The sequence below is a fragment of the Boleophthalmus pectinirostris genome, unplaced genomic scaffold (assembly GCF_026225935.1).
Source record: "Boleophthalmus pectinirostris isolate CB_2022bp ecotype Guang Dong unplaced genomic scaffold, ASM2622593v1 HiC_scaffold_5, whole genome shotgun sequence".
Lineage (NCBI taxonomy): Eukaryota > Metazoa > Chordata > Actinopteri > Gobiiformes > Gobiidae > Boleophthalmus > Boleophthalmus pectinirostris.
Genome location: NW_026571404.1, coordinates 18,905,759 through 18,932,354, shown reverse-complemented (window position 1 = coordinate 18,932,354; position 26,596 = coordinate 18,905,759). Strand labels below are relative to the sequence as shown.

Sequence of the window (26,596 nt, the reverse complement as noted above, 5' to 3'; positions counted from 1 at the left end):
TCAAAACTGGCATGCACATTATTGTAAATACAATCACAATGAAATCAGAATTGCAGTAATAGATTTTTTTCTAATTTTTTTCTGCCATATTTATAATGTTCCTGTTCATGATGCATTTTTTAAACACATCCAGGAGCATGAACTTCAAGATTTCAAGGTCTAAAGGTAAACTTTTTTCCCATATTGTCCTTTTTCACAATAAAGAGAGCATTTTATTACCCACATAACTGCTGTTTTGGTGATATTGCACCACTGAAAATTGTGATCTAGAGTTGATTGCAATATATTTAGCAGCCCTACAGCCCCAGTACTTTTTATATTTTAAAAAATGCCCTATTTAAGTTGACTTGCTTTACCTTTCAGTAAAATAATAGCAGTTCCACTTTGAGACCTGCACTACCAAAACCCACCCTAAAACACTTCTAAAAACATAGAGGAGGATGTTTACTATTGCTCTGTATTTAAACTTAACAGACCGGTCAGACCATGGTTTTAACACACTGCTCTGGTTTAGCTCTTGTATTAAAACTTCAGCCTGTCCTTTATGACTGCAGTTGCACCACAGCCTTAGCCCCTTGTGTGCATACATCTGTACGTTATTGGCCCAGGTCCCATTGAGCTGTAAAGGTGCAGAAGGCTGTGGGCCAGATGACGCACACCAGCTCAGATCTGTTACACTCAAAACCACATGTAACTCTATACACATTACATAACATACAGTCAGATTACCTGCTGCTGCCGGAGCTGCTGCTGCAGTATGCAAATACTTAGGGCCCTTTTTTCACACGTATTGTTTGACGGTGATCCTGTTTATTCTTCCAGGCGAGGCAATTTAAAACGTGTCAGTGACTCATCTAAGTCATACTGTAACTTTGAATTACAGAGTAAATACATGTTATAATGAATGATAATATGCTTTAATTACACTGCATAATTCTGTTTAGAATTTATTTTCTTTCAGCTTAGATGCATTATACAAAATTGATTTAAACTAGTTATAATAGTTTTCCCTCATTGTTGGCTGACTCAGAGTTACTTTTAGATCGATTTGAGCATGTAATGCTGTATTGTCATAAAGATCTTAGAAAATCTGTTTTCACTTACCCCCTATTTCCACACTCTGCGTCATACAAAAATGTTGTGTAGCCATTTTAAAATAATAAAGACACCGTAAAACTTTTTTGGTATTATAATGTTTAACTGAGAATCATCTCGATAAACAAGCACTGCAAGACAATGAAATATGTAAATAAAATACTACACATTAATTGTCAACTTGTATGGATGTTGCACTTTTATAGAAGTAGTTGAGATTCTTTGGCTGTATCGTTTTTGTGAATGGCTGTAACAATGGAGACTGACCTGACAGACAGACACTAGATGGGGGTAAAGGATTATCGGGACTCCAGGAGCAGCATCACACACAAAGCCTGTGCTACACAGAAATGTAAAGAAATCTTAAGATTTAAATGTATAAGGCTGTCCAACTCAAAATAACCTGACAGTCTGCAAGTAGCAGTTTAATTTACACTTTAAACTGATCAAAGGTTACATTAGCAGCACTGTCAAAATATTTTGAATGTTTGTCTTAAAACATGTAAAATATGTGGTGAATTATAATTTTACAGTTAAAATAAAGAATTATCTATGCACTCAATAGTATTTTGAACTATGCGTTATCAGTGAACAGCTTCATGTTGCTCTGAGCTCTACACGGGGAGACTGACAGCTCTGCACAGCGCTGTCACTTTCAATGATTCATTCAGACTGGTTTGTAATGGCTTTACAAGCAGCAGGCCATCCTCCAAAAGCAAATCTTATCAAAACATAGCTCTCATCTACTAATTTGTTTTCAATTTAGCAATGCAGAAGTAAATTAAGATGAATCAGTGTTTACTTAAATGTGACTTTTCCAGTTGTTTCGTGTCTAGCAGAAAAGGCAATAGAAATGGAGGTAAAGTAAGAAATACTGTATTTTGTATCTATGTATCTATGCCCTTCAAAATATGCACACTAACTCACCCAAGACACTAGTCATTCAACTAGTTAAAAAAATAAAAATAAATAACTTGTAGAGAAGAAAGGGAATATAAATATTGTTTTGTTAGTATGAAAAAATACAGTATTATTGAGGAATCTAATCTTTTAAAGGTCCTACATTACTCAAAAATGGACTCTTGGGAGCGTTAAGTCATTTTAGAATATTGTTACCTCCTCAAAAACATACATGCGGTTGTGTTTTGTTTCATTCAAACATGTATAATTAAGTCTGTTATTAGTCTGTCTACATCTCAGAACTCAAAATGCTACTTTCCACCTTGTGATGTCACGAAGCGGTAGTTTTTAAGTTAACAACTACCTTTTACCTTCTCTTCAGTAGATATTGGTAAGGTCTGAAGTTATCTAAATTATTCTAGTGTAAGTGTATGGAGTTTAAAAACTCAGTGAAGCACTTCCTATATTACCCCATGACATCACAAAGTGGAACAGAACGTTTTCTTTTTGAGAGAAGAACTCAGCCTTAATATTCAGATTTCCATGTTAAACATGTGTGAATGAAACAAAACACAACACCAGGTCTGTTTTTGGCAAGGAGACAACGTTATAACATAGATCAGAAAATAGTGTAATATGGGCCCATTCAATAAGAGAATAGTCATATTTCTGCATTTCTGTGGTTAATTTTATAGTCCATTCATGTTTTGAGTGATGTGAATGTCAACCACAACATTTCCAGACACATTTTAAAAGATTTCTGATGGACTGCTATAATATAGTCTGAATATCATCATCAGTATTTATTTTCTGACAATATTTCTGTGAGTATGTCCCTCTCTGGGGTGGCAGAACGGATGAGAGAGACAGTGAGAGAACGAGAGAAGGAAGCAGACAGTGACAGAGGGAGAGAGAGACGGGGGAGGAGAGAGGGAGGGAGAGAGGTGGAGAGAAAAAGAAATGGGGGACCGAGAGAGAGAAAAGGAGTGAAGAAGAGAGAGAAATAATGAAGGGGACATGGAGAGAGGGAAAGCATAAAGGAAGAGAGAAAGAGTGAGAGAGGTGTTGGCTGATGGAGCGCTGATGAGGTCACAGCACACGTCTCCAGTTTGCGTCATCACCTGTGGATCCCCCCGTTACAGTGCTCATGTCACAGATGCTGCACTGCACTGTAGTCTCCACAAAAGGAAAATACATTAGAAAACATGCAATTATCCTGTATAATGTGGCAATATATCCTAATGCACTACTGAATAAAAAGTGTGTTATGTTACTATGCATCATATACTGCAGGGCAGCAGAAAGAGAATGGAGGAAAAACAAAATTACAATTAACAAGGAAATTTCCATATAACTCCATAGTCATTCCCAAAGTCAGGACACACTCACAGTAAGGCGTCTCTCCAGAACTATGGCCCTTGTCTGTGGAACAGTCTGCTCGAGGACCTCAGGGCTGCAGAGAACCTTTATGTTTCTAAGCGCAGGCTCAAGACCCATCTTAGCTTTGATTAACATTTATTATTTAGTTTGTTTATATATTTAGTATATTTATTTTATACTATGTTCTTGATGCTATTTTATATTCCAATTCTCAGCTTTCAACCCCATGTTTCACTTTAGGATCTCCAGTGTTTCCTCTGTAGGAACCTTGTGTGCCAGAAGCAGTGGTCGCCTGCAGTGGCTGGCACCTGTCCTATGGGCTCTAGGTGGACAGTTGGGGTCTCATCTCTCCCCTGGGTGCTGTGTCAGTGTCCTGGTGGCTGCAGGTGACTCTTTGCTTCCAGCACAGACAGCTCCTCTGGTGATTCTTCCTCAGTTTGTTTGTCTGTACTCACCCTTATTTACTCAGCCTTATGTATTTTACCGTGTGAGTGCTCGCGCATGTGTGTGTGTGTCTGCATGCTTGTGTGTGAGACAGTGCATGTGACTGTCTGTGAGTTGTATTATTGTGTGGGCTCGGGCAGTTGTGGGGGTAGGGTGGAAGGACGTGAGGGATTATTTTTATAATGAAAAGCACTTTGTGTTACGTGTTTACATGAAAAGCACTTTTTAAAATTTGATTTGAGTTTGATAACTAAAAGAATACAACTGATCCATCCATACCGTTACCTTAATCAAACTCTAATCTTATTATTTCTATTTTTATTTGAAAATGAAATAATCATCCAAAACATGTGATGATATAAAATTTTAAACATTTCCTCACAACTGTAAACTGTATGTGACAAGTCCCAGTCTTGGATAAACAAAGACAGTTGTGCTAGGGAGGGCATCTGGTATAAAACGTGCGCCTGTATGAATAAAGAATTTGCTATGATGCTGATGCTGAGAAGAACTGAGCAAAATGATGTAAATTGTAGTTTTTTTGCTGTTAAAGTTTTAAAGTGTTTCCATCATTCAACAACACATGAAGAAATTTTTGTTCATTTAGTTTTGTATTTTGGATATGTTTTTAATCTAATGCAGCCAAAATCATATATACGTTGAATAGGTGTAAGTAAAATAAGTCCATGTATAAAATATTCTCCACCATCTTTGTTGCGTGCGTAATTTCCATCTGCTGTTGAATATTTAAAGCTCGTGTGCACAGCTTGGACCTGCCCTACCTGGAGCTTCTGATGCTGCTGTGTGAAGTCTTCCTTGATGTCAGCAAAGCCACATGCCCCGCCCCCCTTCCAAAAGGCCCCTGACCACATGCTCATCATCATCATCCTCACGAAATACGGATGTGCTAATGTGGGTCAGAAGTGCTGCCAACAGAAACACGGCCTGTTAATCTAAATGGCTGGGATTTGAGTGTGTGTGAAAAGATGCATGCTTTCCGTATCAGGGCATAAACATGTTGTTACCAGGGACAACAGGGTGGAATTTTTAAACTAGTAATTATTTGGTAACCATTAGAATATGTTGCATCAAAGTTTGCCCCAAAAATCTATAGTTGTGTTAAAATTATGACCTTGATTGCAAAGTGAATGTAGTAGCAGTAAGACTATATATGGTGGTTTTTCATCATGCTGTTTATTGGATTGGTTACTCCAGCTCAATAGCAGTAGTGGTAATTGTAGTAATATTAGCAGTAATAGTAGTAGTACTTTAAGTAGGACTTGCAGTATGTGTTGATCTTGGTTAAGAGGTGATTGGTGAGTGCAGAAGAAGCAGTAGAGCTAAAAGAAGTTGTAATAGTAATTTGTACACAAGTAATTCAAAAGACTTTACACAAAATGAATGACATTAAAGACATCACAATACACACAAATCAAAACATAAATAATCACCATTAAATTAACATTAAAAGAGCTAAACAACTGAACAAAACGGTTTTGATCCTGGATTTAAACATAGTCAAAATAGAGACCTGTCTCACATGTTCAGGAAGACTCTCCATGTTTAGTCCTGACTCTGGCACTAACATGTCAGAAATAGTGCAACTAACAATTACTGTCGGTCATACTAATATTACCTGAGATTAGAAGTCTGGTTGAAAAAAAAAAAAAAAAATGTCATAATTATATACAATACTGGTCAAAAATTTTAAAACACCACACGTTTTTTCAGTTTTTTAGTGTTTACTGTTGACCAAAATGTATTCTAAACTTTAAATTTATGAATATGTTTGTGCAAAAATATCAAAATATTGATATATCATATCCTTTAATGTGCTGATACAGTATTGATATTGTGGGCTGCTGTATCGATATATCGGCAAGAGTATTTTTTTTGTATATTTTAGTAAATTTTTTTATTACAGAGCTACAGATTTGTTGCTTGTTTAGAGGAAGGAAACTCATTCATGCAACAAATTGGACATTTTCATTGTTTTGATAATTAAAATGGGCGTTTTTCATAATGAACTTTGCAGAAGAAATGGTTTAACAAAGACTTTTAGTATCACAGCCATGATTTAGCCTTTATTTTTTTCTGAATCATATCCAATCAATTTGAAATATATCATATCGAAACGAAAGTGCATTGTATCGAGATATGTATCATATCTTGATGCATGTATCGAGGTATGTATCATATCTTAATGATACCCAGCCCTATTTATGAAAGTATCCACCTTTGACAGATATAACAGGTGAACACCTTCGTGGTTCCTTCTTTTTACAATAGAAATCAAATATTCTTCAGAAAGTTCTTCCCAAGTCTGTTGCAGAAGTTCCCATAAATGTGTGGCACTCGTATGTTGTTTGGCTTTCACTCTTCTGTCCAGTTCATCCCAAACCAGCTTGATGGGGTTTAAGTCTGGAGACTGTGCTGGCCACTCCATGTTTTCAACCTTACCATCTTGTTCTTTTTCCTGAGGTAGTTTTGGCAGAGCTTGGACTTGTGTTTTGTTATATATTATTTATTTATTTATTTATTATATATATATATTTTTTTACCTCTGGCTGCTCAGTATCTACTGTACCTTTGTACCATTTCAAGCTCTTCATTGGACTTGCATGACTTGAATTGCAATAAATAACTGGAAAAATTTGGGTGATCTAAAACTTTTTACTGGTAGTGTTCCTATACCTCTAATGAGGTATATAATAATTGCTGATTTTACATTTGTTGCTATTATTGTCATATTTAAAATAGGTTTGTCCTATTTATGTGATTTGTTTTTTCAGTATTGACATTTATTCAAATGAATATTGATATTTGTAATCGTTCAGTATCTAGGTATCATTTTTTGACAACCTACTTTTATTGTGTCACATATAATATGATTTTAACTTTTCTTTCACTTCCTTATCTGAATTCTCAAGTCATTTGGAAAAGCCTCTGTCATCACTGTAGAAAGAAGAAAATACTCGCAAATCTCCAAAGGCAAAAACCTGACCATATGTTTTAAGCATTGCCATATTTCCTTTCGCTGCCCATAATATTTTATTGGCAGTAACAGCTTCTCTGCTCCGTTCTGCCTCTGCTCTGACTTCACTGGGTGCAGCTCTGACGCATATGTCCCCCCTCCCTCTCCCCCTCTCCCCCCTTCTGTCATCACTTTTTTTTTTCTTCACCCATTTAAATCCTTTTTTATGTATTATTTTATTCATGTGGCGTCTGCTTTTGCCTCTTTACGGCTCTACACCTCCACGATTGTCTGAGCAGGCTTTTAGCTACGGTCGATTGATAGAAAACTTATCGACAAGCCCTTCATTTATTCCTCGGTATATTATCCGTGCTAATCCTCTTTTCTTTTTGTGAATGTAATTACAGCATGGGGTCTGGATCACAGAATAGAGACGGAGAGTAAGAGGTGTTAAAGGGGCACATTACAGTTATCAGCATAAGACATATAAGAAAAAAACAGTCCCCTGTTAATGTTTCTGCACCTTTCATACATATAAAGCAGATATTGTAAATTTATTATGGCATTGGATATTTTGCTCAAGACAAATTTTCCAGTAGTATAAACAGTCTTAAACAGATTTGGCTTTCTCAAATGTATTCTTAATCCCCTGTCCTGTTTTGCACATTCAAGAGTCTACTGTAAAACAGTTTTTAGTTTTGCAGTAGATACATTCATTTGCATGGAAATGTTTGCTATACAATATTGCATCAGTTCACATTTAATTTGATGTGGTTTATTAAGAGTCAGTTTTATGGTATATTTTTATTAACATTTTTGCAATGAAATGCCATATTGCATTTCATACCACAAAATGCAACATCATATGAAACATAATGCATTAAAATAAGATAAACATAATGGCTGTTTTGTTATGGTTGGTTTTGCGTCTTTGTTTCATTTCCTCTTGTGTTATCGGCTCATGTAGTCACACTCTGTGCATGCTTTTGACAGCATCCTTTAAAGTTTGACCTGTTGTGACCTGGTTAGTGATGGAATAGACAGGTTTTGGTGGAAAATGGAGAACCAGGCTGTGCAAAACTGACTCAATCAATTTATGTGTTATTGGTAATAGTTGGATGCAGCTAAACAGTGCAATTAGTCTGTGAGGACTAATGAGATCTAGCTATTGTTATACTTGATACCAAATCTGTACAAAAAGTGCAGTATGGTTCAATAGAGTAGATAAACGCCTATTGATAAAACTATGCTCACCACATTTCACTGATTGTATCCCAGTCCTAGATATTTTAAGAGAGGTTTTGCCTAGAAGGTCATCCAACATAAAGTGGACCAAATTCATTGAAAAGTGGCTTGAACAAACTTGCTTTGGCCATAAGGATAGAACAGATGAAGAAAGCTGTTGACATAAACTGTTGAATGTGTCAATTACCAGTAGTCATGGGAAATGATGCTTGCATATGTCATGTGTCATCACATTGTCAGGTTCAATCTGACAGTGGGATTGTTATTGTTACTGATGGAGCTGTGCTAATTCTAGAAAACACATGGACCTATTGCTTTTAGAGGAAGTATTACTCAATGCTGTGTAGTATATTGTATTCATAATTAATTATTTCCCATGTAATTTTTGACTTGATCTTTTTCTTATTAAAAGCAATTTTAGTACAGCTTTTAATATAGACAGCCTAGACTAAAAAAAAAAAAAAAAAAAGACTGACTTCCAATACCATTTAACAAAATAGAAAACAATTTATTATTTATTTCTCCCATGTTCTGCTACAACATTGGCTGTAGCCTTGTCATAATTGATCAGAATTAAATTGGATTAATTGCACAGCCCGACAAATAAGCACAACTGTATAGTTTATGCACTTTATAGTAAGTGTCCAGTATCATGCAGAACCTGATTATGGACAATAGGCTGACTGACGCTGAGAGCATCTTCCTCTGCCTGGGTTCCTCTCTGTCTGTAATAAGACCATAAAAGGCAAGCCCCTCCAGATCTGCTGCTTCCTGTTGACCACGCAGACACTCTGGACCAACGCTAGTGCTTATATTCAGTCTATAATATCTCAGGGTTCTTATTGACTATTGAGTGTACCTGTTTGTTATTTATGTGGTGTGTGAATGAGTCTCTTATATGATTATGTAAAGTTGCATATTATCAGGACAAAAGGCCTAGTTATTAATGCAATAGTTGAGTTACTGTTGATATTTTTGGGGGTAAAATGTTTGTGCTGTGTTTGATAAAAAAATAAAAATTAAACGATGATATGTCAAATTTAAATACTAGTATAGTATTTTTAAGAAAAACTTCATCACCTTTTACAGCTCTGTGCTCTGACATCACAGACACCACCTCAACACATCTGGTAGCTGACGTGGACGTAACTTCACATAAAAGTAATATAGTTGTATGCAGACATGTTATACACTGGTTGCTACACCTTTTCTTAATCAAGTGTATGCCTTTAAATAGATTATGATTTTTTTTTCTTGGAAATGTAAGATTTATGCAATAGTCTTTTCTGCACATGATCATATGTTACCAATTTAGAAGTGTCAGCATAATCTTGTTTAGTTTCCTTTTACACTTTTGATGGACACTCGTGGTAATCATAGAAATTGAGAACAGATTACAATGTTGCTAATGGCCATAATGTCCTAACTGTGAAAAGCGAAAACATTTACTGAGAACAAACAAAGCTGTCATCTTTTCTCGTGGGACAGTCTGAGCAACAGCCCTCTCCTGTGGGCACCTCCATGTAAATGTGAGCACACCTATCTAAAACATTATAACGAGCGTAACGTGCAGGTAGCGGATGTGCTCTGGTTGTGTTAGCATGAACCCAAACGTGGCGCTATCACACGACGGCCCTGATGGATCACAGTGCAATGACGTACATTGACGTCACGTTTCAGATGAGCCGCATTGCAGTCACATGCAAATTTGTGTATGTCAGGCTTTGTGTAAATTTAGCCCTGCATTTTTATGATTGCATATTTCAACAAATGGGAGCAATCGGAGGCAGGAACACGCTCAATGGTGGTTGGACTAGTTATGAGCCAAGCTGTGAAGATGTGCATAACTCCCCTAGCCCCCCAGGGACCCTGTATTTTCATGGGCCTGCCTCTGACGTCAATGCTCCTGGCTGTCCTGTGGATTGTCAGAACAGAGGATCCAGTGGGGGAGGGGACTGTGTGTGTGTGTCTGCTGCATGTGCCTCTCTGAATGTACCACCGCTTGTGTGTGTGTGTGTACTCTCATGTGATGCGTAAATGTTTCGCTTACATCTGCGGCACGCTCACAGCCTAACGCACAGAGCCTGGATCACAAATGTCTTTAAGTGGAAGAGGAGGAGAGCTGTAGACGCATGTGTGCACAGACGTAGAAGAGCTGTGTTTAAGAAGCACAGGCCCGCAGACGTCAGGATGTTTGGTTAAAAGCTATACCAGTGCCAACAGTTAGGCACGGTGGTTTCTGTACTGTGTGTAATAGTAAAGCTGTACATTAAAACACACAGACCTATTAAGAAGCATGAGGTTTCAGCCTCTTTCATCATCACATTTTCTGATTTCCATAAATTTCTCAGAGCACATATGGGATCTATTGGAAGATGAATATTGGGTTTGACAGAAGGGTAATGTTAACACAAAAATGCCTGTATAAAGCGATACAGATCAACATAGACTGTGGTAGACATTTCACAGACTTAACTAGCTAAGACTTAACAGGAGCATTTGGTCTGTACGTACAAGCATTGCACATTATTTACATGCATGGCCATTTTCAAAGTGGTCAAGCATGCTCACTGTGCAATCTAAAAGTAATTGCATTCACTTTTAATTACAAGTTTGGAAACAGTTGTCATAGTAGTGCAAAGAAAGTGTAATTTAGAATCAGCAGTAACAATTAAAAACTGTGGCATTACACATTTACATCATCAATATTCTTACTCATGTACTTTTACTTCTTTCACTTCCACAATTTTCTCATGTCAAATTCATTAGTCAATCTTAGGCAGCCTCTGACTATTCAGAGGTGTACACATGACGCATGTTGCTTTGCACTCTCAAAATAGCGCTGGAAACATCTGACAATTTGCGAGGATTATCTTATTGCCTTTGTGTACTTTTCCAGATACTTCCAACACACTATAGTTGGAAAAATAATATAATTCCCATTAGAGAGAGAAAGTGGAAAAAGTAATTCAATTCATCTGAACTTATGTTATTTTGGAGACTAAAAGTTCACCTAAGGGTCAGATTGAGCTGTCATCTTCTGTCACAGGCCCTGATTCATACTACCCCCCTGACAAACACTTGGAAAGTTCAGTAATATTTGTAAGGAGTTATTTTGCATAAATGATCTAATAGGGTTGTCACAATACAAAAAATTCGAATTAGATTTCGATACTAAGGGAAAGACTTGATACTTGTTACAGATACCCTAATGATAATGACAATCTTCTCATTTACACAATATAATTTTCAGTACAGATGAATAATTGCTTCTTTATTAGTGTCATATGATCGTAAACCAATTCTGATGGAGATTTTTTTTTCTTTCAGTATTGATGCATGTTTACATGAGTATCTAGTTTCGATATTAGTTTTGTTATCTTTGACAACCCAATTATCCAAAGTGGTGCTTTACAAAAATTAAACATGACATATGATTTTTGTCTACAATCCACTACAAACTTTTTGAGTGATCAAAACTAAAAGAACTCTGCACACGCATGATGTTTTCAGGGGTAATGACTCCTGTAGCGTCCATTCTCATCTATTAACTGTTCAGCTTTTTTATTATATATCTAAAAATCTTCTCTTTTTATAGCATCATTTCACATTTTTGCTCCTCACTCATTAAAACTTTACGTGCATTTTGTCATAACTGACCTCTGCATGGACCAGCTGCCTGTGTGGAGGAATGCTGCTGATTGATAGTGCACTTGCTGACGTACCTTGCACCTCAAGTGCTTTTGTGTGCTGCAGCCATGAGGGAGTGTGACACCATTTACTCTGGATCAGGTTGCAAAATGAGTCTAACCTCACATTGATAAGGGTACCATATCTGTATGGGCAAAGAGATAGGGAGAACAATTCATTTAGGACACAAAAGCGTGCAATTTGATTCTGTAATATACAGGTTTTATACAGTATTTTGCCTCTAAGTTACTTCTAACTTGTGATGCTTCTCTGACATGCAGAAAATATGTTCAAAGATGTTCAACAATATTTTCAAAGCATGTGAAGAAATACAACAAAGCAGTGATGTTCTAATGAAGTGACTTTCCCAACATAGCAAGTTACAATGTTGCATTGGAGATGTAAATCCACCCATTCTCAAGTTTCAGTACTTTATTGTAGAGGCATTAGTGAGAGAGTTGTGTCCACTGGTGGTGGCTAACATCTGTACCTGTACCATGTCTTCCGTGAAAAAAATAATTTGAGTTCAGTACTTTGTCATTGCAAAGGTTAGCCAGATCAGGCAATAATAGCTATGCCAATTATTTGGGGTTGGTTAAACTACATCCGAAGTGTTTGACACGGTTCAGAGTATGGTACTGGGGGCATACATTCTGAATGGAAGTCTTTTGCTGAATGAGCCATTCATAAAAAGGGGTAAAAGAATATCCCGCCTGTCAGGGCTGATACAGTCATTCACTCGTCTTTTTTTTAACGCCAAAAGTATTGATTCCAACATCGGAAATGCGCGCATGCAGTCCCTGCAAGTCCATTTAGAAGATGCCCCAATTGTGTCTGTGTATTATTATAAAAACTGTAATACAAACAATGTATTTAAGCTTTGCTTTGCTGCAGATCGCTGTAGATTTGGGGGTTGTCACCGTCGCCTGTTTGACTAAAGTCGAGCCTCAGGAAACAGCAGCGCGTCTCTGGAGAGCTCTGACCCCGCCCCCTTTACGCAGCAGTGTAGTGCGTCTGTCAATGCGTCAAGTGGCACGACAGCACCGGACATTACCACATTTCTTAAAATGTCGAACTGTTATGTACGTTCAATGATTGGGCCACATTTGAGGATCTAAAAACGTAAATCTCAAAAAAAAAAATTTCAAATGTGCACACACGCGTACAGCCATTTATGAAAATCCCCAAAACATGGGTTACGTGCTTATATGAAATTCTTGAGGCACCAGTGTAAAAATTTAGCTACTTTTATTTTGAAGGCGTGCGTGTTCTCGGTGTGTATCTGTTGCTGCTGCTTGACTCTGGCACGCTCCTGTCCCGCCCTCCTCTCCACGCCAAAATGTGTGTGTTTACTCCCCTCTCTCACTGCGCGTGCTATGTGTGCCTTTGCGTCTCCGTCTGCCTGGCCCAGTCTGCTGCTGCTGCTCTTCCACAGCGGAGCCACTACGCCGAGGAGGCGGACCGACTGCAGCCACAGCTCGGCCAGCGGTGCTGGGTCATAGCGCTGGCAGAGGAGGAGGGAGGGTGGGCAGTTTTGACCGTGCACGGCCTCAGTTGTGCGGGACACGACTGTCATCACACATTTGGAACCTCTGGAGGAGTTTGGGTTTCAGACGCACAAAGTTGCAGTTGCAGAGGCGCACTTTTCTCCAACGCACCTTTCTCCTTTAGCGCTCGCAATCCGACATGGAAGATGGTCCGTCTTCAACAAGCTGTTTCAGAAGGTTAACGGACTGTTTCCTTGGTGCAAGTAAGTAATTTCAGTAACATGCATTAAGTGCGCGCCTTAAAAGACCACACAGTACTCGTTCTTGTTGATGCAGTCGTGCGCAGGTTTGGGACATTCCCACCGGTCCCGCCGAGTCCCGTGCGCTACTTGTCAATCCAACTTTATGAATGACACACAGTGTCGCTGAACGGGATGGGTGGGAACTTCATTAAAGTGGGATCAGACAGGGAAGTGATTTAGGAAATGTCTGCGTCTGCACGCACATTTGAGCAGAAATACAGTGAGCTTGTGGAGGATGTGTCTTGAGATGGGACCAGCCGGTGTGTGGCGGAGCACGAGGACTGCAGTGCGAGTGTGTGACGAGGTGAAGGCTGCTGTTTGTGAGGTGTTTTTTTTTCTTTTTCAAAATACACAATAATATCGGTGTCATTCATAATTTACTATATTGTTAATTTTACTACGTTTTACTGTTGAATATTTTGCCAACTTCTAGGCTGTTGTGTGATTTAAGAACATAACATATTGTAACCTGAAACAAAAAAAAAAAAAATGAAATTAGAAAAGCAATGTAATATTGTCCAGAATTCACTATACAATATAAAAAGTTAATTTTACAACTTATTCTCTTTCTTTTAAAACAATTATTGATAGAAATTGTTTGTGACCTGGAAAATACTGAATTTGTTTGGCGTACTTTATTTCAATAATTTGATATTTGTTTGGATTCCAAATTTGTATTTAGAATAACAAATCCTCTGTCTTGTGTGTGGTCTGGTTTCTAGCTACAACGCTCCACTGCTTAGAAGTGTTATAATTTTATACTTGGAAGAGCCCCTACACTCAAAGCAGAGTCCTGTGCATGTGCGATAGTAACTGTTGTTAAAAGTCAAACTTTTCTTCAGCCTGCTGGATCAATCCATCAGCATTTACAGTTGTTTCAGTGGCACCTTGTTTGACCTTTTGTGGCACACTGTAATAACATGTTAACACTGGGCCTGGGTCTGTGACTGATGCCAAAGTACACACATAGCAGTAAACTGTAGTAATGGAATGTATTATTGAGGTACAGTACGGAGGTAACTGACCAAAAAAGGGCAAGAATGTCAGATTTCAGGACTCATTCACATGTTATGTTATTAATAAAAAAAACTTGTGTCAGATTCAAAAAGTCTTATAGAAAATGTCCAGTGCCAGTGGTCATATTTTATATCATCACAGTTAACATGAGCAGTTGTTTAACAGCTGAATAAAACTAGCCACCACTGTTGCAATATGTTTTTTGTTTTGTTTTGTTTTGTTTTTTCACAAAATTTCTGCCGTAACCTGTTGTTACTTCATTATATCATGGTGAAATAGTAACAGTACGGAGTATAATTATTATTTAAAATATACTGATGGCCAAGTTTACGTACATTTGAATAGTAGTGAACTTTTCTGCACAACTTTTAAGCCAGCATTAAAACCATGACCTTCTGATGGTAAGCCAATCACAAATATTTTGCCAATTCAATAGAAAATGCGTAATAGATATAAAATGAAATGTTTTATCATTTCCATATGAACACAAAAATAAATGTAATTTGAGTTGTATTTGCACAAATCGGTACATTTCATGTCTTAATTATCTGTTACCCCTTGTGTGTGTGGTTTTCTCAAAGTGGTTTGTTGAGCATAAGTGTGTAGCAAACATCCCAGTGTTTCCCGTGAGACTGTGCTCCATAAAGACAGCATGTTCTTCAGTGGATGACGGTCTCATAACGCACAGACACTTCTTACGTATGTGCAGCCATTGTTTGTTGATGCCTCCTGCTCAGTGTGGTGGGTCAGTCTGGGTCAGCTCTAATGTGATCTCCCAGGCATTTTCAAACTCAATTGGTTGTTGACAAATTGCTAAACTTTATGAAGAAGGGTGCATTGTTACACAGGAAGTCCTCGGACTGGACATTTCCTGCATAGTGGCATATCTCTCTCATAGGAAAGACACTTCTGTGAAAGCACAAATTTGGTTTTGTAAACAGATTTCTTGTGGTAATTTTAACCAGAAGAATAAGCCTATTGCTTGGTTTAAATGTTGTCATCAAATTTGGGTTATGGGAACACTGAAAATTTTTGAAATTGTTGATTCATACTTTTTAATTGTATTTGATAGATTATCTTAAAGGCCATTATAAAAATAAATACTGTTATTTGTGACGTCTCTGCAGCTTAGTGTGTATCAGTCCACTTAGCCACAGATTTCACCCTTAGGTTGTCTTCAAATACATTGACTGTCCAGTCTGTGAAATAAATCAATAAGTAAATGCTACAAAGCTTCCCGTAAGTGCAACCCAGGCATTGCCTCTTTGTCACCCAGGAATTTAATTGCAAATTTTGTGAAACGTGAATTAGCAATTAGTGTGTAATAAATAAAGTAATTAAGTGTGTTTATATATTAACAAATAGTTTCTAGCTTTTATAAGTAGTCAGATAGAGGACTTCTCTTCCAGTCGTAGGCTAACCTGTGGATATGTGCTTGTGGACATAGTGTATTTCCTTACAGCTCGTCCTGTAGTGTCAGGGTCCATACAAAGATCCAGACCTGTGCTTCTCGTTACTGCTCCATTGGCCTGAGTTCAGCTTCAGCTCAAAAGTAAAGATCCCCACCGGTGCCTACACATCACTCCAGTGATGCTAATCTGATCAAGAAAAACTACAAGAAAATGTATGAGTTTTTTTGCTAGGCTGCATAATATATTTAAACTCTTTCAGAACTGCACAGCACAAGTCACAATCCCACAGCAAAAAGTCTGTCTCAGTCCATAGTGGGGGTGCCCCATTATTGAAAATATTTTTGGGTCATAATTGAAATCTTTTACATTCAGTCTTACTTAATGACAGACATATTTACTTTTAGTTGTGAGGTTTTTTTTTTTAATTTGTGTTTTAGATTACACAAGCAGTTTAGTTTTTGAGGGCCCACTGCCCATAAAAGTTATAGATTTTTTTAATTAAACATTTTTTGTAATTTATTGTAATCATGATTAAAATACAATTACTTACCCACCCCTGATCTTTGGGCTGCACATGGGAAATATCAAAATCTTAGTTGATACCTTCCATTAAATAGTTTGTTTTGCTGAACTGAAGCCCTTTCTAGCTGTATTTTACCTTGTTGTTTTTTTTATTTATTTTTTTTATCTTGGTAGTTTTGACTCTACAATTTTAACAGCTTTAACATCAAATTAACTTAAATAATCCCTATTTATCACCTATTTTTCTATTTTGTTTTAGTGTTTTTTTAAGTTTTTGTTGAAGATCATAACTGATGTGTCTCTTCAGGACACACACCACTCTGACGCAAAAGCAGTCATCCCAAACTTATCAGATGTTTCACAATTTTTTTTTACACTGCTGCTTCTGTGATCTTTTTTCTCTAGTTGTGAATTTGAGTGTGAAAGCTGGTTTGCCCACAGTCATGAGTGGAGCTGCTTCGTACACATCAGTGCAGCTTCAATTTTCAATTTGAATGGTAGCAAGTAACAAATGACAAAGACTGCAGTTATTTATGTTCCTTGTTACTCTGAAGTATTTGGAGTGATTTATTTAAATAATCTTTATTCTCCTGCATGCAAGATGCCGTTGCTCAGAAATTTCCTGTTTTCCCCTATCCCCCAAACACAACCACTGCACTGTGATGACTTCTTTTTCAGATAGATTTTTTTTTTTTTTTTTTTTTTGAACAGTGAGACCTGTTCAATTCTGCAGTGCTGCAAAGTCATTTTGGCACAAATTTTTAAAAATCCAGTACTCGCTAAAATGGACTGTAGCTATAGGCAGAGCTGTAGACACGGTTTAATGCAGTGCTTTGGTATGATAACTTTTACGGTAAAGGAGCAAGTGGAAGTCAGCTCCACAATTTTCACCCAGAAATCAGCGGACTTGCTTCTTTTATTGAGTTATTTTAGGTCAAAGTTGTTTTTTAAATGTCCACAATATAAAATGAATGAACCAAGTGTACCATAGAATAGAGTATACCTATGTAGCAGACAAAAACATAATACGTCTTATTTAATGCGGTTGGGTGTATTTAAAATGTTTAAAATGTCTCAGAAAAAATGCAATTAGATATTTTCCAAAATCATTCAGGCTAAGTACACAATGAAGGTTCAATCCAATGCCTTATCTACACCTCCGTCTGCAGTTTATAGCCCTCACCTCTTACTTCTAATGACCAGGAGCATGTAGGTGGAAATAATGCAAATGACATTTCCATGGAAATCTGTGTCTCTGAGTGAGAGGTGTGAGCCTGCATCATTGTGCAATAGTGTTTGTGGAGGGCCACGTAGGGGCTGGTCTGGAGCACTGGTTTTAGTCTAAGTAGACTCCTGGCACAGCTGCAAGAAGTATTCGCAAAATAGTACACAAATGAGTGCATGCGACTGTTAGATGGTGGAAAAATTGCTGTCCAAATCTCTAGAGCCATTTTAATTTCAAGGCACGTTTAGGCACTTTGTCACGATTACATTATGTGTTCACTAATTTTGAGACAAATTAACCATGAGAAGTTACAGCCACCACAGACCAGGAAATTACAACTTCCAATTTAGAAACGATCTGTAACTGTCAATGCGCTTGGGATTATATGCTGACAACTTTGACAGATGTCACTGTCTCATGGGCTTTGTGCATTTTATTATTTAACTGTGTCTATTGCATTAAAAAATAGAATAAAAATTATGGACAGTGGAAATACGCATCCACAGTTGTAACAGGTTACAGATGCCATTTCCTCATGGGCTTTGTGCATTTATGTATGAATTTATCTGCGTGAAGTTGTAGTCTAATATTTCTCTGTCCCTTTATAAAAAGCAGAACAATAAAAGTTATGAATCACAGACATATAGATTCACAGTTGTAACTTGTTGACCACATGTGGCTTCAACATGACAAGCTAAGCAGAAAAGTTGTGCATTTGTGGCTCCTTACTTGATCCGCATTGCACGGCGTACAGTATGTCTCCCTGGCTCTATTGCGCTCTGCCTTTTTTGCCAAAGATAAGATAAGAAGCACATGCGGGTCGGGTCCCACCTCCTGGCAGAGGGAGTCCCAGGCTGATCTGCTGCTGACGCACACAGTCCCCCCCCCCCCTCCTCCCCCTGTCCGTCCTGCTCCGGCCTCATGTCAGTGAAGTGAAAAGTACTACCTTGGCAATTTGCCCTTGACTCGCCGCCAGAAAGACTGTAGCTTTAACAGAAGTGGTCTTTTCCCTGTTTTCATCCTATATTCATTTGTCATATATGAGCTGGCTTCACTTGTTCTCCAGCGCCGCCACAATTGTTACAGGAGCGTGCCACTACATTTGAGTTAAGTGATGTTATCTTGCAGTGGTAAGATGGGGGGGGGGGGGGGGATTTACAATTTTGTTAATGCTTTGTCTGGAATGTATCACAGTATAGCATTAAAACTTTCTATCGGTTACAGGTCAGATCGGTGGAGAGGGGACCCCGCTCACAGTCAGAATGCCTGTTTTTCTGGGTATTTTTAAGCTGTAAAACCACCTGTAATTGAATAAATGTAAAGTAGAGCCCTTTAAAGTCATACTATGTAATATTTTAGGCAGAATAATGACGTTATGTAGTGGAAATTTATAAAGTCTGTTGTGGCTTTTCAAAATTTCTGTCAGTGTAAGCTTGTTGTTTAGAGCAGAGTTTAAACTAGAACTGATTAAATGTTTTTCATTTTAAATAAAAGAAATTGTTCTAAACATGATCAACCAACACAATGGGTAGATTTGTTTGCCCTATAGCCTAGTTTACAAAGTTGCGCACCGGGAATCTACGCACGTTACACATCCCATAATAACACAGAGTAAAATTGTTAATTGTTGACCATGAATCTATTATAATAAAAACGAGTCAAATGTGATCTTTCTTTCTCTACTCTTGTCATGTGAATGTTGTCAGAATTGTTGCGGTTTTCCCCTCTTTGTTCTTCACTGGTTTCACTATGACGTCTGAGTCCACCACTGTCAGAACTGTAGCACTCTTTCACTTCCTGTCAGTTACTAATTCAAAACATAGCAACAATTAAAAGCACATTTATTTATTTATTTTCAACCTAATTACTCTGGCTGCTTGTGGGCATTTACTTTTCCATATTAAAGAGTGGCGTGGCTAATTGATTTCCTGAATAAAACTGCCCATAAACTTTATTAGGATATTGTAGTTTATTTAAAACCTTTGGGCATATAATCCAACCAGCTCGGCTACATAAGGTCACAAACAAGTACTCTTTGTGCTACGACCAAGCCTGGATAAATTAATAGGAAAGTGGTAGTCTGAGTACTTATTTCTCTACCTGTAGTTGTTTGGTCAATTAATCACTCAAAAACTTTAGTTGCCCACTTATTTCATTTCAAATTTATGGAGTTATATGGGAAAACAGCACATAGGTGAATGTATGGTGAGGGCTAGTGGATGATTTGGGAGTAACGTACCTTTTTTACAAAAAAATACATCGTCTCTTAGTACATTTCCTTTTAAATGTTGATTTGCATGAACTCCCATACAGCTCTAGTCTTGTGAGGGCAATTTGGGTTAGATACATGGTCAGATCATTGTAGTTTTGAGAGTTTTTGCCATGCCCTCTTTCGTCAACAGCGCATCTCTTTTTTTGTCTTAGAATTTTAACTACAGCCCAATTTGAGATACATTTGGTTTACACAGGAGCTTGTAGCGACTGAAACTTTGCAGAAAGTCCAACTGTGAGTGCATTGGCTTCCCCTTCCTATTCCCAGGGTGTGGTGGCTGTAGTGGAGATAAGTGTTATGCAACAATCTGAGTGCAGAAAACCCAGGCTTCAGCTTTTTACACAGGAAGCCCACGTCTGACTCAGAAAGCCACATCTCAGCCAAAGCTTACAAACACGCAGCTAACAGCTAATGCTAACAGCTTCCTCTCTGTGTGACCATGTAAATGAGCAACCTCGTTTGGCTTATTAGGGCTGGTCATTAGACCTACATTTGGTGTATGTTTTGTGTAAAACCATGACAAAATGACAATCAGTGACAATTAAATCTCAATTCTGACAGCTACAAAGAAATAGTTTGGTTTCTTGTAAAACAACAATGACAGAGACAGTGATTAAGTTAAGCAGATTCAATACACTTCGGCTTCAATGTGCGTGACTCGTGGTTGGTGACACCAGAGACTGAAAAGTAAGAAACAATGGACCAAATTGATTAGACTTTTAGTAAATATTATTTACTTTCTACTTCTGATTTTAAAGATGCATAATGCAAATTTTCTGTTGGAGGGTGTGCAACCTGCTTCTTTCAATGACAGGTTACAGAGTATAAATGTCTATCTATCCATCCATCACGGAGATAACTAGATGAAAGTACAGGTCAGACCAGGGGAAAGGTTACCCTGCTCACAGTTAGAATGCATGTTTTTATCAGTTACTCTATACTTAGCAGTAAAACACCTCTAAATGAATACATGGAAGCTTTGTGTAATGCCATACTGTGGAACATTTCAGGCAATTGCATTTCCGTGGATTCTGCAGGTTTTTGCTCCTGCACCACAAAATGTCCATAGTAACACCACAGCAACAAGCACCTTTAAGTGAAAAAGATGATCTAAATACAAAATAATTACACATGTAATTTTAATGTATGCTTGTTATAAGTTTGTGGGTAAAAACACTAAATACAACACAGTGGCCCCACACAGCAGCTTCTCCATCTGTCAGTCATGACTCTGAACACAGCACATGTGGTTGTTTTTGACATGGGTTTGGACCTCCCTCCACATGTGGCACAGATCTGGCGGCTCGGATTGGGCGGTTCTGTTGTGGGACAATGACGCAGGCCTCCCAACTCCCTCTGTCACTGCGGTCACACTCAGTCTCCAGGAGTCTGTCAGTTTGGAGCAGAGGAAGAGAAGGGGCTCAGGCTGTGAAAAGGGACAAATCAGCCAGGAGTGGAAAGGCAGTTACAATTTAAACATTTGCATGTTGTTATATTTATTTACCATATAGATAATAACAATCCACCATGCAAGCAGAAATTTTAAAAAGCTATTACAAATGTAGATGCAGTGAATTGCCTCTATAATGTGATTTGCTGTTTAATTTTGCATGCACTGACTTCCCTGTATTTTTCTGGGCTTGGAATTGCGCATTGTGTCTGGAATAACTTTATTAGTAATACTTTAATATAATATAATACAAATTTAAATATATTGTGCAGCTATGTGTCCTCTCCAGATCCTTATCACTGTTTGTCTTTGCCCCACAGAAATGTCACATTTTCTTTTTTATGTACTCACATATGATTGCTAAATAATTTTCTGAGCTGGCTCACACAGAAGTCGTATTCATAAATTCATACTGCGTCCTTGTTTTTCTCTTTCTTTTTTGGTATCACTAATTACACAGGCCTCTTTGTGTTACAAATAGGGCAGAGTGGTGAGGGTCTCTTGCACTGCTCTTGCTTCCTTGTGTGTGCGTGTCTTTTTGTCCCCTGAAGCACCCTCTACCCCCCTTCACTTTGTCTGATTTATGAAGCTATATTCTGCCGATGTGCGTCAGAGCGGCCCGGGAGTCTCGTGAGGCGCTCAGAGCTGAGGAGAGAGTCTCGTGTCTGGACAGCGTCAGACCGCAGCGTCCCTCTCTCTCCTCTCCTACCAACCCTCCCCTCGATTGGCCCATTCGCCGCAATCACAAGTCTGTAGCACATGCAGAGCCACATATGATCAGGCTGACTAGAGTGGATGGATATATATATATATATATATATATATATATATATATATATATATATATATATATATATATAGAATGAAATTAATGTAACACAGAGAGCAGGATATACACTAACTTGTTAGTTAGTTTTATGTAAACTATCTTTGCACAGGACATGCATAAAGTGTCTGCGCAAGTCAGTCTTAGTATAAGTCAATACCATTAGTATTATAATCTCAAAGGAAATTCAAAGTTCAGAAGACAGCAGCAACATAGAAAAGATATTTAAAGTTGCCAACTTTAATCCTCATCTTCTTGCATTGAACAGCTACAGGGATGCATTGGAATATACTAGTGATTGCATAACTTTGTACGATGTATTTACCATTCCTATCTTAAAAATGATCTGTACAAGTATCTGCATGTGTTTCATTTGTAAAGTAGCTATAGTAGCTGTAGTAGTAGACTATAATCAGCAGGCATATTTGAATGAAACATAGTAATAGAAGCATTAGCAGGTTGTAACTTTTTTGGGTGATGCTCATTACTCAGCATTGGTAACAGTGACTGTATGATGCACAACTTTCCCATAGTGATGGTCTGGTAAATGGCCCTTTTTCCCTGACAACAAAGACAGTAAACAGCAGCACTTAGCCAGCTCTCAAGAACCTAATTGCCTATTAAGCAGAATGGAGTCCTGCTTTATCCTCAGGCCTCTGCCCGGGGCTGCTATCCCAAGAGACAGGAGCTTTACAGTAAACATGACAAAAGCTAACGGCTAACCGTGGCTAACCGGAGCAATGGCAGTGCATGGACATTTAGTCACATATTCTTTTCGTCATCGGAGACAACATTCCGGTTTAATTGGAAATCAATATTGTTGTTTCAGTGATAAAGTTTGAAGCAAATTAGACCCATGTAAACTTTGACAATTTTAAATGCAAGTTTTGTCTCTCCTAACTTTTTGCATGGCATAACATTTATTACTAGTTAACTGCATTTCACTGTATCTCTTGATAACAACATGTATTTTGTCTATCTTCGCTACTGCCATAAAAATGATGTTCACATACTTACACATACTTGATCAGACTGTTTTTAAATGAACTTTAGTAGTGACTGATCAGAGCTATGTTGTGTCATGTGCAGGTTTGACAGATGAGAAAGTGAAGGCCTACCTCTCGTTGCACCCTCAGATGCTGGATGAGTTTGTGTTGGAGAGTGTGAGTGCAGAGACTCTGGAGCGATGGGTCAAGAGGAAGACCAGCTACAAGCCCACAGGTAAGGACTTCTACACTTGATTTTTTCATGTTATATTAGTAAGTAATTTGTTTCGCCTCTGTAGAGATATATTGTAAAAGCAGCATTCAAAGTTAAAATGAGACAATGAATGAATGACAATGAAACTGTGTGCTGTCTGCATCTAATTCAAAAGTGTTTCTGTCATTTGAAAACTAGGAAGTATAATGTTGGAGAGCTGATTGCAGGCTTGTTGTTAGCAGCGCCATGGTGATCTTATAAACTCTGTGAATAATTAGAATTAAAGCATTAGGAAAGTCATGAGTAATGTAAATGTCCCTGCTTGTCCCTTAAAAAAAGCATCATACACATAGACCGATTTTTAAGCATGATATATTGCTATAGTGATATACTGCAATAAACAATAATATTGAAACTACTTTATGCCACTGACACAATAACAATAAAGCAGATTAATTTGAGTAAACAATTTTTAAATTTACTTTATTATTTAAAAGCATGAGCTGCTATAAATAAACAGCAGAATGAACCAATAATTAGCTATAGAAGTTGTTTATTCTGCCCTATACTGCTTAAATCTTACTTTTCTTACATGAAAATGGCAAAAAATTATTGAGCTCCAAAATATATTATTCCGGCTTTCATGTATTGAACGATTAGTCGATATAGTAATTATCATGACAGGCCTAAATACTGTATATGCCCCTAATGAAAGTACAATAATACAATAAATACAAACGGCACCTTCTGACATCTGCAGCACTGAACCATGATTGACTTGGAGAATTACGTAGAGTCTGTGGCTGAAACTTATGTACTGTATATTTGCTTTTGGTAAAAGGAATTTTCATAATCCCCACATGGACTCTAGCCCGCCACAAATATAAGCTCTGTCCTTTGGATTTTATTGCAGTGAAAGGAAGGTGTATAACTTATGTGACTTATGATTGTTATTTTAGCTAAACTTCTCATCTTATCCTATCCTTCTGAAAAAGTGTGTGATAGAAAAAAGGAAAGAGGGAATTGGTGCTTTTGACAGGCTCACAATATGTTCTGTCTGTGTGACCTTTTTGCCGTAATAGGCATAAGTGCTCAAAGTTGGTTTGAGTGGTGATGGAGATGTTCCCTACAAACCCAAAGGTTGATTTTTCAATTTTGTCACCAGCAGATGTTGCGTCTTTTGGCAAGACACTTCACAGATACACTCTATGAATGTGCTGAGTGATTGTTTGACTGATGGCAGCTGTGGATAACCAGTTGTGACTAAAATTAATTCATGCACCAAACTGTTTACTGATCATGATTGGACTAATGTGATACTCATTTTTTTTCTGCAGAAAGACAAAATGTACATATATAATTCATCTATGTATGTTTTTATAGGCTGTTTTTATCATTTGATATTGTATATCTGATAGAAACAAAGAAAATTATAAAAAAAAATTTCCATCACCTTTTGCATTTTACTGCACCAAACTGTGTCATCAGCACTTCAACACTACAACAAATGAAAACTTGTCTGTGTCTTTGCCAGCCCTAAAATCCCTCTTCCCACATGTGTCTCCTGTAGTTATGTGTATGGAATAGACAGAGGGGGGCGGAGGAAGGCTTTCGTTTGGGTGTTTATGGGTCATTACATGTGTCTGTGCAGCTCTGGCTCCACACACACACTGCACCGCTCCTCAGACCAACCGCATCCATCAAGGGCCCCGAGCTCTGGCACTGTGCCCGGCCAGGCTGCTGACGTCAGAGCCGACCTCCAGAGACACGCAGCCGGCTGCAGGGGCCCGGGGGAGGGGCGAGCGGGGTGGCTGGAGGTAGAGAGGGACAGTACAAGAAGAGGGAAGAGAAGAATGGACAGTCTTTGGGTGCGTTGTTGCACAAACTAAAATTGGGGTTGATATAGAACAGATAAAAAGTTTTGCTTACACTGTCTGTCTGTCTGTCTAGGCCTTGTTGATGGCATCGTTTTTCATCTTCACGTTTTTGTCTAGTTTGTTTGCACATACTTTATTGTGTTGATAGGTGCCTATGGTGTTTATTACAGATTTTTAAAATTTTTAATGTGGGATCCAAGAAGAGTATCCACTGTTGAGGGAATACTAATTCACAATCTTTTTTGCTGCTATAGGTGGCCTCTAAAAAATCTTATTAAAATTGCAAGCTTAAAACAATATTTCAACTTTCAACTATCTAGGTTTGGAAACTACTAAACTACTGCTGTTTATTCAGTTGCGTCTATATAAAACTAGACACATTTTTAGTCTCACTGTACATGTATACTGAATTGTTTGTTCAGTGATGGCTCTGAGTGGAGGTGAGTCTGTGCATCCCATCAGCATCAGTCTCTGGTCCACTTCCTGCTCTGCGTCTGTGGACTGGCTCTTAAGCAGTTCTCACATCCTCGTTACCTTTCAGCAAATGTGTCCACTCCAACTCCACTGGCAGAAACACAACACTTATCATTACTGTGCTGCAGACTATCGCTCATCTTTCCTGTATGCACTGTTAAAAAAAATAATAATAAAAAATACATGCTAAAATACTCCAGATTGGCCTGTGTTGGCTCTCATAATATGATTGTCCAAGGATCTGATTTCAAAATAGCTGTCTATTGTTTTATTGGAAGAGTTGCATTGAATTCTATTGGAAATGAATTGGATTTGGATCTGGATTTTAACCATACTTGGCTCTTTTTTTTGGCTCACAGTGATAATTTGAGTTTTTTTTTCTAGTGAGCATTGTCACAATCCCAAAAAAAAAAAGAATATAGTAAAGAAAATGCCAGTTTTGAAATCACAAACTTGCTAAAGGTAGTATCTAGTTTCAATACTAGTTTTAGCACCAATTTGTATCTGGGTTACTATTTCTGACAACCCTAAAAGTCCTTCTGTGATTAATATCTACTTGCAAATGTACTGAGCCAGAGCAGTGCAAGGACTAATAGACCAGCACGCATAAAACACTCAAACAGACATATACAGTGATCTGGTTTTGGTGTCTCTTGTTTTGCTACTGCAGCAGCATTTGTCATCATGTGATTGTTACTGAGATTACCCACAATTTCTGGGAGCTCTCCCTGCAGCCTGTCTCGTTCTCACTTATCATGTGAGGGACAACACAGAATCACATTAATATCTTGTATCTGAACATGC

The 26,596-nt window shown here is 37.9% G+C and overlaps 1 protein-coding gene across 1 annotated transcript in view; it reads left to right on the top strand.

The window, feature by feature from the left end:
- pde10a (phosphodiesterase 10A) overlaps positions 1-26,596 on the top strand; it is a 46,880-nt gene that overhangs the window by 3,242 nt on the left and 17,042 nt on the right. The window contains 1 exon segment of the mRNA XM_055162346.1: positions 23,331-23,462. Within this exon segment, the coding sequence (XP_055018321.1) occupies positions 23,331-23,462 (132 nt within the window).